This window comes from Pyxicephalus adspersus, chromosome 3 (assembly GCF_032062135.1).
Source record: "Pyxicephalus adspersus chromosome 3, UCB_Pads_2.0, whole genome shotgun sequence".
Lineage (NCBI taxonomy): Eukaryota > Metazoa > Chordata > Amphibia > Anura > Pyxicephalidae > Pyxicephalus > Pyxicephalus adspersus.
The window spans coordinates 89,162,788-89,184,000 of record NC_092860.1 but is presented as its reverse complement, the minus strand read 5'-3'; the positions used below and the strand labels follow the sequence as shown (position 1 = coordinate 89,184,000).

The window sequence follows — 21,213 nt, the reverse complement described above, 5'->3', positions numbered from 1 at the left end:
TTTTTTTTTTTTTTTGAACTTTTCACCCCGGCTTCTCAGCCTTTCCTAACTTCCCCTGTCATGAAGCCCTTCGCCCAGCTCTGCTTCAGGCCTGCTGACTCCCAATAAATTGTAAGAAAATAGCACTTAACTTCGCTATGGGTTTGAAAAGAAAGTATTAACTCCTGTAGTCAATAATATACTAGGGACAATTTATGAATTCTTATGGGTATATCCCAAGTAACACCACGTAAAAAAACATAAAGGGTTACAACTTTGATTGCATGCGTCTTACATTTCATTTGTGATAGTAATAAAATATCCTTTCGGCATTTTCAACACAAGGATGTAATTGTTTAGTTTAGAACCCTGTTTTATGAGGTATTCTGGATATTTCTGGTATATGGTTGGTAACAACCTAAAAGTATGCAAATCCTCAGATATATATTTATTAAGTAACAAGAAAAGTTATCAAACATTAGGGTTGCAATACTTGTTTGAACAAGTTTGCATATTTGCATTACTGAACCTTTCAAACATTAACTTATAGTTATAGTGATATATAAGTAATAATTCTGTACCTTTCTTCAGATTGTGGCCACTGGGATATGCCGCTCAGATGACCATGTCATAAGTGGGGCTTTAAGTGACATGAAATTTCCAGTCATTTTGGGCCATGAAGCTGCAGGAATTGTGGAAAGTGTAGGAGAAGGAGTGACTAATCTGAAACCAGGTACAGTGTATATGATCATTTTTATTTGCTTTGTATTGAAGCAGTATTGTACATGCAAAACTCATATGTGATATAAGGACTCTCATATTTCATCTGGGATTGACTTTCTGTGCATAATGTATACACGAGGGACTTCTCTCTCACATAATTCTGCACAGTAAAAAATTAAACCCAAAAAGCCTGGGTATACCTTTTTTTCCTTAATACATTATTTTTGACATTTTTTTTTTAATTTTGACTGAAGTTTCTCTTACCTACTCTGTATTGGGACAGTGGCCATCAAATTTTAAAACTCGCAAATGCAGTTGATACCTTATAAAAGTGCCCATAAATAAAGTAAACTGATATTGACCTTAAGTGGATTTATTTTTCAATGCATCAATTTATTTATAAATCAGATTTAAACCTCTTTTTTTGCATACAGATTTAAAATAGTAATGATTTTTCAATTCCTGCAGGAGACAAAGTCATCCCATTGTTCGTGCCACAATGTGGACAATGCAGATGTTGTAAAAATCCTGAAAGTAACCTGTGCTACAAGAAGGAGTAAGTAAATAATTAAGTCTTCAGAAAATATACCAATTCACATACATAAATTAAAGACAATGTATAAAGAGTCATATAGTTGTGTACACTACTTTGGTGAACCTCAGTCTTTTTACTATTTATTTTATTTGACCTACAATACTGTTTGGCTATTTTGTTAGTGTGTCATTCGCTAACTATTTTCCAAAGTTTTTTTCTATATGTTAGTGAGATATGCCAAATTATAAATCATTTATGCAATTTAAGAACAGAAGGTTTTCTATGGTTTTTACACATGTATCCAATTTGGAAGCATTTGTCCTTATTTGTATAAAAAATGAATAATGTTCCCAAAAAACTGTCAGACAAGTTTACTAGTAGTTGCTTCCTTTAGGATAGTCTTTTTAATGATCACATTAAATACATAGGGCCTGAATTAATAAAGGCTGGAGAAGATAGACTATCGTGGGGGAACCTGCTATTAGTTGACAAATGTTTTCAACCCTCCAGTTCTTTACCTGCTACTTGATTTTGGTAAATTTGAAATGATCATATGCTATTGTTCATGTTTACCTATGAATAATAAAAGGTAAAAGGAAACACAAGACACAATAGTCCCACAATACAGGTAAATGTAAGTCTTTTAAATATGTCACGTTTTATTTCTTTAACAGCATTGGCACATATAATGGACTGATGTTGGATAATACTAGCCGATTTACCTGCAAGGGAAAACCTATTCACAATTTTATCAGCACAAGCACATTCACTGAATACACTGTGCTGGATGAAATAGCTGTTGCCAAGATAGATGATGATGCACCATTGGAGAAAGTTTGCTTGATTGGATGTGGGTTCTCCACTGGATATGGCTCAGCTGTGAACACTGGTAAAGTAAGTAATAATCTGTATTTCTGGTCAATAAAAATCATCTTTTTTTGGATAGGGGGAGCCCTACTGCAGTAACAGGAATTGAAATTATGACATCATAGGATAATAAAGGGTTTCGGGTCCTGTCTATTTAATGAGTAACTGTACTGGAGCTCTCTTTGTGTAGTGGGTTTTATAAAAAAATAGCTTTGTACCTGCCACAAGCTGTGCTTTCTCTTACTGGCTCCTGTGTTAATAACAAGAAGTCGGGGCCAGTGGGAGAAACCAGCATACAGCACGCTCAATAAACATGGATGTGTCTGATACCTGTAGCTGCCAGATATTTGTAACATGGCATGGCTCAAAATCCTTATTTGTATATATCTTATTAACGCACCCTCAGAAACGAAAGCCACAGAGGTTAAAGCAAGGAAACATGGAAGTGGAATGCCTGGTCGCTAGGAGAGAAAAAAAATATTCTATATAATTATCTTCAATAAAGGTTTAGTATTCTTTATAGTTTTACATGTAAAAGATGGATATGAGCTATAAACAGAAAGAGGTGAAAAAGAGGGAGCAAGGTGTATAAAAGATAAATGTTTATCCCTGTGAGTTTCCCAGTCCAGAACGTTAATATTATTCCACCATGAACTTTCAATGCTCTGTGTTTTTCAGGTTAAGCCTGGCTCAGTATGCGCAGTGTTTGGTTTAGGAGGTGTTGGTCTTTCTGTGATAATTGGATGTAAGGTTGCTGGTGCCTCCAGGATTATTGGAGTTGATTTAAATAGTGACAAGTTTGCAAAAGCCAAGGAGTGTGGAGCTACAGAATGCATCAATCCAAAGGACCACAATATTCCTATCCATGAGGTGTTGGCAAAAATGACCGATGACGGTGTGGATTATGCCTTCGAGGTCATCGGGAACACTTCAGTAATGGTTAGTAACATCATACATTAAATAGTGTTTAGTTATTGATCATTAGGAGTGAAACATTCTGCTTGTTGATACACATGCACATTGTTGAAGAGGTACTGACACACCATGGAGGTATTCATTAGGTTACTTTTGCAATTAGAAAACTTACTTTATGTAAGAAAAACATGTAGTGGCTTGCATTTTTTTATAACCCATAGAAATTTAGAGCTGTAAGTTATCTGATCTCGGTAAGTTTCAAACAAAAACCCTTAACAAAAATATTTATATACTATGCCATCAGGCTTTGTCAGTATTGAAGAATATTACTTAGCCATGTCACAACATTTACAGCTCAACTATAACCAAAGCCTCTCCGACACATACATACGGTAAAAAAACATATTTTCTAAATCTTCATTTTTTTCTACCTTTGTTTCTTACCTTGTTTTCTTTTCTTGTACACCAGTAAAACCCAAGGACCAACTCAAAAGAAGACCTGCATTAATAAAATGTAAACTGAAGTTCTTATGCTTCAATATAGAATATTAGTTTTAGGTTGCTGCTACAATTGATGCAAATTTTTCTGAAACTGAACTGAATCTAAAGAAAAAAAACAGCAGTAGAACAATCAAAATCAACTGCTTTGCTTAGTTTCCATTTGGACATGTTGGGTAATATTGAATAAAAGTATAAAAGTCTTTTTCAAGCCATCCATCAAAGCCTAACTAAAATCCAAGCATTTTGTATCCGAGAACATGTGCCATGTTTTAAGGTGTGTTATTAATGTGTTATTTAATGTAGATTTTGTCATGAGGCAGGAATGTAGCAAACTTATTAGGGATTCAGCAGTATATTTTATTCAGGTTTGTTCTACAATTAATGAAAACAGTTTTTTCTGATTTACTGTTGTACTTAATTAAATTAATATTTGTCTTGTGCTTATTTTCAGACCTCTGCACTTCAATCTTCTCACTTTGGCTGTGGAAAAACGGTCATTGTTGGCTTGGCTCCTTCAGATGCTGTGATGTCATTTGATCCCTTGCTAATTCTAACTGGCCGTGTCTTAACAGGAGCTGTTTTTGGGGGTACTGTACAATAAATTAATCACATTTTAATATCTAATTATGTATATTATTTACCCTTTTATCTATTCATGTGTGTATATGTTATATATGAATAAAATATCAGGGCTTTTTTCTTACTGAAGGCTGGAAGAGTAAGGATGATGTACCAAAACTGGTATCTGATTTTATGAGCAAGAAATTTAATTTGGACCCCCTTATAACACACCACATGCCATTTGAGAAGATCAATGAAGGATTTGAACTGCTCCGAAATGGAAAAAGGTATGTCAACAACTTTCCTAGTGTGCACTTTGAATTAAGGGGAACAAGGGTTCATTTCATGTACATAAAGATCCCAGGCAGACTAGATACATATTCCTGACTCCCAAAGTTAAAGGATCAGATTTGTAAGCCACCACAATGTTGATAGCAGGCCCATTGGTGTTGGGTTGGTACTTTGGGAAGTTTTTAATTAGGTATTGAAATCAATCCTTTATTATCTGTATAAAATGTACTTTCAAAACTGCTGGATCATAACATTTGTTTTGAATGTTTTTGTATTTTTGCAAACATCATGCAACAGGTTTTAGCAGTTCGATAACAAAAGTTTAAAAAGTTTATCTCCAGAAGACATGAAACATTATGAATTCTGGTTATGTCTGGGTATTGCTTAAAAATGTAAACATAATTTTCTGATTCTGTCTTTTTACTAATTCTGTAAAACAGCAGTCTATTGAAACTGGAGAATAGGGCAGAATAATTAGTCTGGAGAAGCTTTTTTGATATATGCCTGGAGATCTACTTTAGGGTACATTACCACTAAAAAACAAAGATTGTTCACAGTCTCTAATAATTTGTAGGATAGTTATAATTCATGTTTAACCTATATCTTTCTTTTTCTAGTATTCGCACAATTCTCACCTTCTGAAGTTCTTGGATCCAGTCATTACCAGATAACAAATTCTGACCATTCTGAAATTGATTTTGACAAATAAAAATATACAATAATGATCGTTATGCTTAACCTATTCTGCATTCATACATGATTGTGATATAAAGTAGTCTAGGTATACTTTGCTTTTTGTACAATACCTAGGCAGTGTTTCTCAGCCGGGGTTCCTTAGGCAATGAGCAATTTGTGCCTCTCAGATCAATTACCACTAACGTCAAAGATCTTTTTGGCTATCTGTAAGGGTGGCATTCTTCCCACCAACTATTAGTGTATAGTAAGTGGCGAAGAATATAGCAGGTCATTATAGCAGGAATTCCCTAAAAACCTGAAAGTTATTTCAAAGGGTTCCCCCATGTTCAAAAAGTTGAGAAACACTGACCTAGGCATAGTTGTGTTTAATCGGAATGAATGTTTTAAGCAACTTTATATTGCCATATGCTGTTTTTATTATGGTTGTCCATGTGAAATAACACTTTTATTGTTAAATAGTCTGAAATGTTCACCTTGTACAGGGTGATGATAAAAAATACTATATTCAAAAATACACATTTTCACCATATTAAATTTTGCTAAATGCTGTAGAAGAAACTTGTAAACATGCTTATGATTGGTAAAAGTATAAATTAAATTGGATCAGTCTTTCTCCTTGCTACATGGTGTGTAATGTAAAATAAACTATTATAAACATGAGTGAAGCCATGTAATGGCCCTGGAAGTTAGGGAGAGCTGCGACGTTTAATAGTTTGACAAAAGGTTTGGTAGAGGTAATCCCTTAAAGCAGCTATTTTCAATGTTAGATAAAACTGTAAATTGGTTGGAAGTAATTGGTACCTGCAGGTGCATGCAATACACTTTTGTTCTTCCATTAAGTATTCCAGAGTAATCAATTGTACACTTTCAACAATCTGCTGTTGTCAAGTGCCCATTCCTCCCTCCGATACTTCACTATTTAGTGTATACCTTACTAGTTATTGGAGAGCCACAAGACCTGAGCTAGGTTAATGACCATATGAAATAAAGTAAAGTATGCATACCAGGGTGCCAAACAATTTAGAAGGTGCCTGCTATTGCAAATAAGCAACATTTTGCAAGCTCAATGACCACACATGCTTTAAGGTTACTAAATATTTCCTAAAAATCTATGTTCTTTTATTCAAACATGTATGCATTTAATTAAGCAACACTGTCTATGTCTATTCAATAGTTACTGTGCTCACGTTTAATAAAATATTAGTAAACTGCATTTTAATTTGAATGACTTATTATTATTATATATATAATGTTAGGTTGTTGAATCTGATAATGCAAAGAACAAATAAACAAAGGCAGATAGATACCAGGATAGAGAAAAATGAATTGCCAACTGGAAGTTTTGTTTTTTTTTCCCTTTTTTCTATTTCATTTTTACTTGCTGCTAATGCTGCCAAAAACAAACTATCTTTTACAGTTATACAGTGAAAGACAAATGCCTCTTTTGTAGCATCGAGCATCAACATGTTCAGGTCCCTTACTCTTGTAGGTTCCTTTCTCTTTCTCAGCAGCTCTGATTTTAGCATATTTAAAACTTAGACAAAGTTGCGGGCCAACCTTGAAATTTATTGAAAACATTAAGGAAATTTTTACTTCTCATTAGATATAAACCCTTTTCATATAGAAACAATAAGGTTTTGCTTCAAATTTAATCTGGAACAAGCCTATAATAGAGAAAAAGGCATAAAACATATTTTTAAATAGTATTTAAAAATCTTAAGAAAAAATCTTATGCCTCTTTCTCTATTTGTAGCTTTTGAGTTAAATTTCAATGGTAAACTTTTTGCACAGGCTAACAATAATAATAACAATAATCTTCTATGAAAATCCAATCATTCAAGTCCATGCCTTGGAGTAGCAAGGAAAAGTACAGCTGAGGGGGAGTGCTGGAAATGCCAGACGCCGCCAATGCGGAGCTAAATCTTATGAGTGGTTCCGTCTTCATTGAGATAGCGCCCCTACTAAAATTCCTGGCAATATTTGCGTCTATAAAACAGTCCAATGCAGGGCCATGCATAGGCAGAGAGCCCGCCGGCCTATACGCGAGTGATGCCGGGAATTGTAGTAGCAGCGCTATTTTAATGCAGCAGCATGCCAGCTGCAGTTCATATTTAGGATTCCTTTGGGGGCCAAAAAGAAAAAAAAATTTTGACACCCCTGATGTACAGTATAAGAAACTTTACATAGTAGATAGTAGAAGTTGTCTGGATTTGCATGCACACAAAGCATTAATTAACACATTCTTTCTATAAATAAAACAGGATAGGAAATAGGAATTGTTTTTAGAAAATGCTTTACTAAATAGTCGAAAATAGGTAACTCACTAAAAATCATATGTAGAATGTTGGTCTTATCAGATCATTCGAATCTCCTGCGATTGGCCACTCAATGCTGCAGAGGCACACTAAGATTTAAATGGTAATAACTTTAAATGATAAATAGTCAAAAGCGTTGCATCAATAACCCAGATATGCTTTAAAATAAAGTGTTACCAGATCACTTTTACATGCCAGTGGCAACCCTTGCATTGCATCTCATGTGTCTAGCTCTCCTAGTCTCTTCCTGCTGGCTTCTTTGTAAGCCTAGGACCACTATTACAGAACTAAAAGATGCCAGCAAGTGGAGGAGATTGGATAACACCTGCTTCCAAGTTTTCTTCTCCAAGATTTACAATGTAAGTGGTCATCTCTGAGCACTTCTAGGTTTAGAGTTGTTAGAATTCCAGCACAGCAACCTAGTGTACAGCACATCACACTCAATCAGAAGAAACAATATACACAAAAGAAGAAGAAAAAAATATAAAATATGCTAAAAATGTTAAGTGTGAAATTAAGGGGATAAGCTCATGGCAGGACACTTTAGGAGGGTTAGTAAATAAAGTCTTGCCACCACAGGCCAGGCGCATGCATGGTACTCACAATTTATAGTGTCTGCAGTCTGTCTTTCAGAATCAGGAAGCAGCTTCATGCTGCTGCCTCCAGGCTCACTCTCACACTGAGACACATAGAGGGTATTGGTTCCACAGACCTAAGCTTTGTGTGACCTCCGAGGCTCTCCCAGCCCACAGACTGCACACAGCCTCATCACCTGGCCTCATGCTACCACTTTCCCTGCCTCAAAGACAGCTGCACTTTTATAATCAGCTAGGTTCTCCAGAGCCTTCCGCAATTTCTGGTTGGAAAAAGGATGGAGTGCCTGCTCCATCCATTCCTTCTAGGACTCTCCGAGCCTGGATCCCAAATAAAAAGTTTCAATTCTGCAGCAACACAATTAAATACAGGCCGACGTTCCTCTTTTCCAAGTATAATTGAGGAAATACATTGAAATCATCTCCCACCCCAACTTTGCAATTCTCACAATGTTGCATAAGATATATTAAAATAACTATTGATAATAAAAAAAAAATCAAAAGATCCCCCCTCACCATTTGTGCATGCACATGCACATAAATACAAATATGCAGTCAGGATACATGCACCTAGATAACACTAACTTCAGACAACTATACAAAAGTTGGCAATGGGGCCTGAGGGATGAGAATTGTTGGGCAGAAGGAAGATCCTCCTATCCTTACCTGTCCATTCCATCTACACACTGTTAAATTGGGCCACCCAGCCTCATCCAGGCCAGCACAGTTCACAATGTCATGGCTCAGTCACTTGTAAACATTAATTCTGGTAGTGCAAGTTTTCCATTGCTCACTCCAATTGTGTTTACATGTGACAGGGGCAAGTGAGTGAGCTTTCACAGTGGGAAATGCACTAATGTAGGTTGTCTGGTTAAGGTCAGTAGCCAGCCTGACCATGGCAATGTGAGGAGTGTAATATCAGAAAGTCTATATAGCTGAGCCATTCATAGCCAATCAATAAATTATTCACACCTATCCCAGCACCCAGGTGTACAAGGTGTTATATGCTGTGTATGGTCTCTAGGGGTCTCACTACTGAGGTACTGGTACAACTGTATTATTGCATCTCGTTGGTGGGAGTTGAGGAAGTATATACATATGTATAGATTTATGTAATGGCAGCAGGAACACCGAATAAAGATGTCGGCTTCTAACTACTGTGTGTGAGCATCTGGGGCAGGACCAACTAACAGAACATGGTGGCAGCGGTGCACAGGACCTCTGAATAGCAGGTCTGCTGTCTATAAATACAGATTGGGTGACACTAGAACTGTCCAGAGAATCAGTGACTGTAAGTACAGAGTCCCCATCATACTGCATTATGGAGAGTGGCCTGAAACCCCCTCAGAGACTGGATGTCACTTCTTCCAATTTCTCACAGACATGGAGACACTGGAAGGAAGACCTTACTCTGTATGTGGATCTGACAGTGGCGCCCAGAGATGAGCAGAGGAAAGTAAAGCTGTTTTATTACTTAGTTGGGGAAAAAGGCAGAGAAATAGCCCAGACCTTGCTGACAGACAGCATAGACAGCCTGCCACTGACAGACATACTGTTGGCATTTGATAAACACTGTGACCCCAAAAAGAACGAGACAGTGCAGAGATACAAATTCTTCTCAAGGAATCAGAAGGCTGGGGAAAGTATGGACAGATATGTGACAGAACTGAGGAGACTGGCTGCAACCTGTGGATTTGGGGACATCAGGGACTCCCTCATCAGAGACAGGATAGTGTGTGGCATCAGAGACTTGCACCTCAGAGAAAGATTACTAAGGGAGGAAGAGCTGACTTTGGAGAAATGTATACAAATATGCAAGGCTGCTGAGCTGACTAAAGACAGCCTGATGATGATGGAGGGCACCAGTGATGCCTCAGTACATGCAATATCCGTGAAACAGAGAGCAAGGCCCAGGCTCCCTGTGAGCTCAGTCCAGTGTAAATACTGTGGAAAAAGACATGAGAGAGACAAAGAGAAATGTCCAGCATATGGGGAGACCTGCAGGGCTTGTGGCAAGATGAACCACTTCTCAGCTGTGTGCAGATTGAAAACCAGCAAACAGTACAAACAAGTCCACACAGTGACCCAGGACACAGACAGTGACAGCACAGAGGACATCACATGGCTGCAGCTGCAGCCTGCAAGAGAAGGTCAATGTAATCTAACATCCAGAAGCCAATGATGCAAAGCAGCTCTTTGCCATATTTATGGTGGATGAACAGCCCATAAGATTGCAGCTGGATTGTGGAGCAAGCTGCAATGACATTCCTTTTACTCAGCTTAACAAAAAGGTTCCCATTGAGCCCACTGATAAGGTACTGGTGATGTATAACAAAAGTGTTTTGAAACCCATGGGAACATGCAAGTTAAAATTAGGAAATCCATGTAACAGAAAGAGCTACAGAGTGGAATTTACTGTGCTGCAGGAGGACGATCACATTCCTTTGCTGGGAGTAAAAGCAGTTCAGGCTATGGACTTAATAAAGGTACAGTCCCATAACATCATGGCTCTGGAAGTTTCTAAGAATACTCAAAATCCTAAACAAAAGGCAGAATGCATTTTGGATTTTCAGTACATACAAACAGAGTATGCCTTTTTTTGAAGGTGATGGGGGCCTGGAAGGTAAATACAAACTAGAAATTGATTATACAATACATCCTACCAGCCTGCCCGCAAGAAGAGTACCTGTAGCCTTAATGCAACAACTGCAGGAACTGCAGGAGTTGCATGGCAGAGGCATGATAGCACCAGTACAGGAAAGCACAGACTGGATAAGCAGTTTGGTGGTAGTGAAAAAACCATCAGGCAAGTTAAGAATATGCATTGGTCCTAAGTCACTAAACAAGGCTCCTAAAAGAAATCACTATCCAATGCCTACAATAGAAGATGTTCTCCCTCATCTCTCAAAGGTTAAAATCTTTTTGGTATGTGATGTGAAAAATGGGTTCCTGCATGTGGAACTGGATAAAGAATCAAGTTTATTGACAACATTTTCTACCCTATTTGGATGCTATAAGTGGCTGAGAATGCCCATGGGAGTAATCCCGGCTCCAGAAGTGTTCCAACAAAAATTGATGCAAGCTTTGGAAGGACTGTCGGGAGTAAAAATAATAGCGAACGATATACTAATACTAGGAGAAGGTGATGATCTAGAATTGGCAACAAAGGATCACGATAAAAAGATTATATTGTTCTTGGACAGATGTAGAAAACAACAAATCAAACTAAACCTGGAAAAATTCAAATTAAAAATTACAGAAGTACCATATATTGGACATCTACTAACCTCAAAGGGTGTTAAAGTGGATCCAGAGAAGGTGAGGGCAATACAGGACATGCCTACACCTACAGATATACGGGGAGTACAACCATTCCTGGGCATGGTAAATTATCTTTCTAAATTTTGCAAGCATTTATCAGATATGTGTGAGCCACTGAGGCAGCCAACTCGCAAAGACATACTCTGGGAATGAACAGATAGCCATGAAACTGCTTTTAAGTCAGTAAAAAATGCTATTGCAGACACAGCAACACTAAAATATTTTGATCCAGATCAAGCAGTGATAGTACAATGTGATGCCTCAAAAACAGGCCTCGGAGCCACACTAATGCAGGATAAACTTCCAATCACATATGCAAGCAGAGCTTTAACTCTAACAGAGCAAGGATATGCTCAAATCGAGAAATTTCACTAGTACACCTACGGTCGACAAGTAGTGGTGCAGTCAGATCACAAGCCTTTAGAAAGTATTACAAAGAAGCCACTACTGAATGCCCCAATGTATGCCTTTAAGGCTTCAGAAATACGATTTTAACATTTGTTACTGTCCAGGAAAGGATTTACTGATTGCAGATGCCCTAAGCAGAGCTTACGTACCCATCACAGGTGAAGAAGAAAAAGACATTGAAAGCATAAATATGTGTGAATATCTGTCTGTCTCAAAAGACAGACAGAATCAAATACAGAGCGGCACAGAGAATGATAAAACGCTACAGCTCTTAAAAAGTGTCATCTTGAAGGGATGGCCAAAGTACAAGCAACATGCTCCTATGGAAGTTTCTCCATTTTTTCACATAGGAGATGAACTCTCTGTGCAGCATGGTATCATCTTCAAAGGAGAAAGGGCTGTTATACCAGTATCCCTCAGAAGAGACATAATAGAAAGATTACACTCTACTCACTTAGGTGTAGAAGGATGTCTACGTCGTGCACGAGAATATGTTTATTGGCCTGGAATGAATGACTACATAAAAAACTTTATAGCACAGTGTGAAATATGTGCATCATGCAATGATAAGCAATCGAAAGAGACATTGCAACTACATACAATTCCAAACAGACCATGGTCAAAAGTAGGAACTGATCTGTTCACATGGAACGACAAAGAAAATCTGGTAACTGTGGACTATTTTTCCAACTTTTGGGAGATAGACTACTTACAGGACACAAGGGCAAAAACAGTAATTAAAAAACTCAAGGCCCATTTTGCCAGGTAATGCATTCCTGATATTGTGTTCTCTGACAACGCTGCTCAATTGACATCTGAAGAGTTCAAAAAATTCGAAGAGAGGTGGGAATTTGAGCACCAGACATCATCTCCAGGATTTCCTCGGAGTAATGGTAAAGCTGAGTCAGCAGTAAAAACTGCTGCCAAAAGACTCATATATCTGATTCAGCCAATGGGCAAATATGGCAAACACTGGCAAAAGGCGAACGTCGTCCACAAAATTGCACCACGGTCCTATGCTATTTTAACAGAGGAAGGAAGAATATTGAGGAGAAATAGTAGAAAACATCTGAGAAAAACACAAGAAAGAGAGGTTACAGGGCCTGAGGAACAATATATAGGCAATCGAAGCAATGAGACTATGAATACCGGCAACAAAGAAATGGAAACTGCTGAGCAGCGAGGGGAGGTCTCTGGTCAGAGACAGCCAGTCCCAGAAAATAGACTGCCAGAATCAGAAGAACACCAAGATTTGTGTGAAGAAACCTCATATGTTACGCGAGCGGGCAGAACAATCAGAAAGCCAGCCCACCTCAAGGATTATATCAAATTTATAGTTATGTTCTACTTGTTCGTGTTCACCATTTTGTGTTAGTTAGATTTCATTGTTCCTTCATTTAAAAGGGAAAGGATGTAGCAATATGTTATATGCTGTGTATGGTCTCTAGGGGTCTCACTACTGAGGTACTGGTACAACTGTTTTATTGCATCTCGTTGGTGGGAGTTGTGGAAGTAGTTATTATACATATGTATAGATTTATGTAATGGCAGCAGGGGAACTGAATAAAGATGTCTGCTACAAACTGTGTGTGAGCATCTGGAGCAGGACCAACTAACAGAACAGTAGCTTATTTTTATGTATTATGTAATCTGGTGCACTGTGTTGTACATTCAACTCTTTACACATGCCATGCCCTATTACACAACACTGTATTACCTATGCTTTGCTCTACCTCTACCCCTCCATTTCACATAGTGGCAGCTTGAATTTTAGGGGGGGGGGGGCAATGTAGGCACAATAGGTGGCACAACAGGGGACAGAAATGTGGCATACTGTGTACACCATAGTGATAAATAGTTATGACTATTGCATATTGGGCAATAATAACTACTTTTTAAGCTGTACAGGCTTACTGATTAAAGCAGGATAAGAATTAAGTTTGTGTGTGTTTGCAGTAACACAGGAACAGTAAACACCAGAAGGCTGAGCATGTGAGATGCCAAGAGATTTTCCTCAAATCCAGTCTGCTTATTGCTTTAGTTTAGTGGCTGTAGGGTACCTCGCCTGGGGGTACTGTGTCTTTGAGGTGGGGCACGTGTCTGATAGTTGGGCCCCTGTGAAGCACTACTATTGATTTCTCCTCACTATATATGGCATGCTGTACATGCTCTATTCCACATTGCCTGATCCTATTTAACAAGCTATATGTTAACTTTTCTCCAACATTTGATTGCATTACCTTCTTTTCAGCAACTTATTTCATATGCCATGGTCTACATATCTGCACTGGTAATTCCATATACCATACAATATATATTCCTTATTCCATACTGTGTGTGCTGTGCATTTTATATTCTAAACCACTCCACTCTAAGCAACTGTGTGAATAACCCCTCAGGAACCTATTAAATTCTTCGCTATGAAACCCTGTAATTTCTAACTATACCCCTGCTATAATGTGTCAACAAAGTCAAATAAATGTTAACTTTTAAGTTTTATTGGTACATTCCATTTTATTTGTTGAATTAGCCCTCATAAATACTATATATAGTTTGTGCGCAACTGCATTTCCTTCATGTCTGTGTTTCGATATATGCTCTATTTACAAGATCCTGATTTGTAATTTCTTGTACAGAGCTGACACCATAAACACCCACATCCATGATACACAATAGTATAATGGATTATGTTTTCATCATTTCAGAAATCTGACTTTGAAACCACTCTGCTGCCCTTGAGCATTCAGCTGGAAATAATAAAAACCACCAACAGCCTCTACACAGTCTGACAGCATGAATGGCCAATATTTTAAAGAAACAACACTTTTTTTAAAACCATATATTATCTATACATGATAGTGAGGACTGAGATTTTGATTCTCTTTTAAACACAAATATATTTCTAGACATGACATAGCTAGAAGAATCTAGCTATGAATCTAGCTAAGAATCTAGGGTTGTGATTTTAGCTCAAATCTAAAAAACTGTAATACTTTGCATCACTGCATCACTCTTTTACAATTGCTTTCTCCAGGAAAAAGTCAGCAAAGGACATTCACACTGAGATGTCACAAACACTGGGGGAGAAGTGTCCTTCCTTACCCTGGAGAAACAAAAACTTCATGACAGCCCGTAACTCCAATGACGTGAAACTTGCATGTGCCTCTGCCATCACAGCTTCTCACTAAAAGAAAAAACAGTTTTAAGAATTGCAAAGACCTGGTATTTGCACAGTTACATACTAAGTTCATAGGCTGTCATATGCCCCCACACTTATTTTTCTATTTCACCTGGAAGGGGGCAAAGCCACAAACTTCTGAGCACCCCTTCGTAATTCCTGGGTGGCTGGTAGTTTTGGAGTTATGTACCTGTTGGATAACCTACAGTTGAGGATAGAGGGGGACATACAAACGCCTTTCAGATTTTCCAGGGGGGTGATCCTTTTGAAGGGTGGACAAGAGGTTCATTGGGATCTCCAGTAATGGCGGGGTCTGCAGGGCGGACATCACACATTGGGGGGACAAAATGGGGCTGGGGCATGGATCCGGAAGGGAAGCGTCCTCTGGGAAGCAACGGGACAAGGTATCGGCCTTACCGTTTTTTGAACCTGGCTTAACCCCCCTAGCGGTAATCCCGAGTGTGACTCCGATGATCCCGATGTAATGCCAGGGCGCGGGTCCGTCGGGGGGCCTCTATGCCTCCATTCCTCAACTGCCCACTTCACCCCTAGAAGTTCTCTGTAGCCCACCTAATAATTACGTTCAGCTCCAGAGAACTTCCGGAAGGAGAAGGCACAGGGATCTCTCCGGTTGCCCAGAGTACTGGGAGAGAACTGCTCCTACGCCAACCCCCGAAGCATTCACCTCTACGATAAACAGGAGAGTGGGCACTAGATGCACCAATATGGGTTCGCAGCAGAAAGCTTTCTTCAGCACTTCGAAGGCTTCGGGCGTCCACCTCGAGGGTGGTCATTGCCCTTCTGAATTGGGACGAGATTGTAGGTCCCCTTCAAATCAAGCTTAGTGAAGAATCGAGCCCCGTTGACCTGGGAAAAAAGGTCTTCTATTAGGGACAGGGGGTAACGGTTCTTCACTGTAATCCTATTCAGGCCCCTATAATCAATACAGGGCATCAGCCCGCCATCCTTCTTCTCCACATATAAGAAGCCAGGACCTGCATGGAAAGAGGATCGCCTGATGAAGCCTTTCTCTAGGTTCTCCTGGATGTTTCTGGACCTGTCAAATTAAACAAATGATACCTAGGGGCATGGTTTCCGGGAGTATTTAAATGGGCCAATCATAGGGCCAATGAGTGGGGAGTTTGTCAGCTACTCAAAGGGCAAAAGACATCAGAATACTTTCAGGACGGCTCTCAGATTTTTTTGGCTCTCACCATACCATAGGTACACCAAATTTCAAACATATCAGTTTTCCACAGGCGTAGACACTCTACACAAGTTTTGCATACCATATGAGCAGCCTAATACTTATCTTGGTCCCCCAGTTTAACACCAAAATTTGCAAGATATGCTTGTTTCACACATTCTGTAATGTTTCTTCTCTTTTTTGCTGAGAATTATCACCACAAATGTAGCAAAATACATTAGGGTCATTTAAACAACTTCTTCTTGTTTAATATATAAAATGCAAAACATCAGTGTAAATAAAAATTGACAATAATATGCTATGTTAACATTTGTTGTTTGTAAAATTGTCTATTCCAATTCCTGTATCACAAGAACTAGAGACAACTCATTGAAACTGATGTCATTTCTGGATTCAACAGACCTGAAATACACTAAATATTTTGAAAATTCCTTGGCAAGTACAAAAACATTTTTTTTTTGGTTGAGCTGTGTTATCATTTCAGGGCTAGTATCAGACGACAATCTGACGTGTATACAGTGGCCGTCTGTATACAGTGACCATCCTGGTGGATCCACAAATGAGGAATGACCATAATGCAAATGAAGCGGGGTGCTGATCGCTCCTTCTCCCCTTTCCCCTTCCCATAGAGCATAATGGCGTTGTATGTACAGTGCTCGTTCTTGCATCTTTTAGTCTTTTGGAAAGGATTGTGAAAGATCCTTTCCAACGACAAAAGTCAAACATGTGTATGAATCCTTAATGTAAACATCAACACCATGGTATTTATACAAACATCACTACAGTAGAAATTAGACGATATAAAAAAAATCCCCATTTCCTAAACTAAACATTGAAGAATCTTTCAGGTCCATGTTTTCAATGGCAGTGATTGATTTTGATGTTTTTCTAGCATAGAATTGCAAAATCTGTCATATTGATATTCCTGCTTGTGACTTTATTGGGTAGATCATTTTTTCTTTTTCTCTTGTAGGTAAATTATAACTAAAAATAACAAAAATCTGTCAAATGTTCTATACTTCTACAGCTCAGCTAAAATAAAAGTATGCTGTCAATGCACAGATTTTTCATTACAAACTGCTCTATGACAGTAATTAACCAAAACATGGGTGTCAGGAATGAATTTGCCTGCGCAGGTGCAGTTACATCATCCCGGCCCAGCCAATTAAGATGACCAAAGATCAGAATGTGGAAGAGAAGAAGGAAGAAAAAGGAAGAAGACAGTAGCGTCCACAATGGAACAGGGACAGATGAGTATGAACTGTGTTTAGTGCCGCTTTAACATACTTTACTTTTAACATATGTGTACTGTAGTACAGGAAGTACCAGGTTATCAGGTTAAAGCAAGCAAATACAAAAATAAAAAAACATCTGAAAAGTGTAAAAAAAATTCACACAGTTTAAAGTTTAACTGTAAAACTTAAGTTCTCTTATTTACTTTGTTTTGCCATTTATATATACCATTGTGCTTTTTGCGCTATCTGCCTCTTTTTTAATTAAATTATTTAACATTGTTTCCACCCCTTTGTGGACTACATCTGTAAGCCGTGTACCGGGGGCTTTCTAGGATACAGCGAAGTCACAAACAGGGAAAAGCAGCCCACTGACACCAATAAAAAAAAAAAATCATTAAAACCTGTAACGCTTTTGGTACAGAAATCTAGACCTCAGTGTAACGCCCAGGTGGTCAAGCGACTTACCTGTTTACCGACTGCCCACACTTATGGCTCCTTCAACGAGTACACTGTACCAAACTGTGTACATCCACCTGGTCTCTTCACTTCAGTCTTCCAGCCTCCAGCTGTCTTCCTCCTCCATATACCTGCAGACTGTCATGGAACTTGTCACTGACAGGCGCTGTGGCACTTGCAGAGCTGCAGACTGGGTCTGTCCTATTTTTTCCCAAAAAATAAGCTTTATCGATGAGTCAAAAGATACATATTGCAATAGTAAAATACAAAGGCAGTATTTGTGCAGTACAAAGGCAGAAGGACTTCCAAACCATTTGAATGGTAGGGCAGCTCCAACATATTTGCAAAAATGTACCTTCCTCTGCACCACAGCACCAACATGTCTTATCACAATGTGGATAGCGCTTGTAATTGATCTTTTGTACTTTATACTACCTTGTATGAATCTTAAAATTATTTTCCTGAATGTTTACATTCCAAGAGCCCTATACTGTTAGTAGGTTGATGTCTTCTCAGTCCTGAGATGAGTATCTAAGTCTCTTTCCGATTTGCCCTGTAAATGGGCCTGATTGGTCCCTGGCTGGTCGGCTTGTAGATTGCTGAAATGACATGCCTGAAGTGGGGTAGTCAACAAATGAGGTAGTACCTCTGTTTGGGCGCAGTGTTGGGGCATTAAGAAAATGCTGCAGTTGCAGATAGGCCCACCATGGAAATGGTGCATTGTTATTTTCAGTGGGTCTTTCCTATGCTTCTCTCTTAAGGGCCAGGTTGCAGGAACAGAACAGAAGCGAGGAGCATCTGTATATTTTTTTTAGGTTTACATATACATTTTTTTGAACCTATCCTAAAGACCTCTTTGTTACTTTGTGAACCCAGATATGCTTATCTAAACCCACCAAATATCTGGGTGAGGAAAACTAGTAATCTTGTGCTCCAGATGTTACCACACTAGTTGGTCTCCAAGAATCCTTTCACTAATTATCTGCAGACTGTCTTCTGGTTCCTTGGGGGAGCCTAATGCAGGACATCAAATAGAAAGTGTCAACATAATGCATCCACGGAGGACTCCCTACTTCTGTAAAAACCTCAGTTATTTAGACTTTTATTTGTTTATTGCTATACCAACAACAAACTAGAGGAGAGTGTGTGAGGGTGGTGGGAACCCATAGATTAACTTTAAAAAATCTGTTCATCTTAAACTATGTGTAAACATTTAGGTTTCTCATTAACAGCAAAGATGACGAACATTACAAAAATCCTGGCAACAGTGTACTTTGCTCAGGTTTCTAAAAGGACACTGATTCCTCCAATAAATACAAATTCTAATTACGACCATTGACATTCTAGATGGAATAGGAAATCTCAAAACAATATTTTCTTTTACTTTTGTATGCTAATTAAACACATTTTTGGAACCAAATTTCCCTGTTATTAAATTAACAGTGGGCTAGCACATGCTTATTCTGGAATTGCAGCTGGTCTCCATAGTCATGGAAATTTTGGCAGTTTTTTTATAGGGATTTGATGTCTTCCTTCTTCCCGCCCACTCTTGAGAATCACTTGCTGAATGCTCACGATTGGCGCTAGTTGATCAGGATGATCAGTTTCAGTTTGCTACACCACCGCATTCCAGAAAAATTGATGTTCAAAGAAGGTAAGTGGACTGTTATTTGTGACAGAGTAGCATGTTTCAAAGGATATCATTTTAATGATGCCATAGTGATGAAATTTTATGGGGAGTTAGCCACAACTCTCCCACATGTGCAATATAATTTTTTTTTTCTCCCGTTTACAGAGAATTCTCACTACATGTCTTGAAATTTTGCGCACTAAAAGCCATGAGTGTACCCCATGTACTCTAATAATTTTAAGATGATACGACCAACCATATAGGAGATATGAAGGTTTGAACACAATGAGTTCTTAGGCTGTGGAATATGACACGTAGCCTATACAAAAACACAGCTATTACATGGTGCCGCCGATGGCAAAAATATATGTGCATTTTTGTACATGCCCTCGGAAGTACACACGCACACTTGTACAAACCCCTTGGATGGATGCATTTCACAGGCAGCAACAGTGCAGTAGAACGCAGCCACCAGGGGTCCCTGCAGCAGCTCAGACTGTCTTTGCCTGCAAGCCTGCTTTCAGTTGACAGCTCGCAGAATGTGCCCTCATTATACAGCCTCCGCTGCCAGCTGTCACTTGAGGGTGGACTTACTTTAGAGGGCCAAGTGAGCTGCTGCAGGCGGCCCTTCTGGCTGAGGACTCCCCAGGGGCCCTTGTGCAGCTTTACATGTTGCACTATTATATGTCAACCCTGTTGCTCAGGTAGGTATCTAGAGTTACGGGACCTCTTACAAACATTTTGATGCCCTCTTCCTGCCATATAACGGGTGGCTACAGACTTGAACACTCTTATTCTATAGCCAGGCACTCACATTGGTCTCTCTATGGTGTGCAACTATGGGAAAGGCTGCCAAGATACTCTGATTTTCTACTATTTGAGTAGCTGTTGCTTTTGAAAGTGTGTTTGCTAATTCAGACTTTAAAGTGTACCTGAATTTAGGAAGTCCCTTTTAATCATCTAAAACTATCTGCTGAAATGAGATTGCTGTGGTTTAGGTACATTATAAAAAAAAGAGAAGAGGTATTTTGGCAGGACCTGGGATACGAAGAATTACACCCAACATATAGGACAAGAGAAGTGATACTGTGCAGAGTCCATATATACAGAATAAGGACAAAGTACACCTAGCATACAGAAGGTGTAAAGCTGCACTGTGTTTTACTATAATGAAAGTTATACGCAGCATGCATGAATGTAGAATTTTTGTTTGTAACGTATTGTCAACATTTTAGAAACAGCAACCAAAATAGCAAAATATGCATTTCCTGCATTTACTATTATGTACATTCCGGAATAGTTTTACAATATTATGTGTTACCAGGTTTTTTTGAAACACTTCATAGGGATAAGGACTGAGTCAGGTAAATAAAAGGAATCATTAATGATCACATAGAGAGGAACTGGGGGGGGGGGGGGGGATATGGTGAGCTAAAATGGTTATGTATATAGAAACTGTTTGTATGCAGAAAATCTTTATAAAATATAGCCTTTTCTGCATTCCACACTATAGTTACAATGAACTTTGAAACTACTGATGCATAATATGCATATGAAATAGAGGTGCAGATCTTTTTTTCTGCTTGCATGCTTCTTTTATTTTAATAGGTAGTTAAGCTTTAAAAAAAAAAAAGTAACAGCTTTTTTTACATTTATCATTTATTCTCATGAATTCAAAGTTGTTAGCATTAAACCAGTATTACCTTTGTGATTTACTCAAAATTTCTGAAGCCACAAGATCCTGCTTGATTGTTCTGTGAAAACATGAGAAATCCTGTATAACAAAGAGGTTGTAGAAAACA

General features: G+C 38.6%; 1 protein-coding gene and 1 long non-coding RNA gene across 2 annotated transcripts in view; one reads left to right on the top strand and one right to left on the bottom strand.

Moving 5' to 3' along the window:
- LOC140326746 (uncharacterized) overlaps positions 1-21,213 on the bottom strand; it is a 298,797-nt gene that overhangs the window by 149,111 nt on the left and 128,473 nt on the right. The window lies entirely within an intron of this gene.
- LOC140326740 (alcohol dehydrogenase 1) lies at positions 571-6,281 on the top strand (the record flags this gene model as incomplete). The annotated part of the gene is given in 7 exon segments (XM_072405612.1): positions 571-712; positions 1,171-1,258; positions 1,912-2,131; positions 2,783-3,043; positions 3,972-4,107; positions 4,230-4,368; positions 4,990-6,281. Coding segments are annotated over 7 exon segments (1,011 nt in total), but the record flags the coding sequence as incomplete, so codon positions are not given.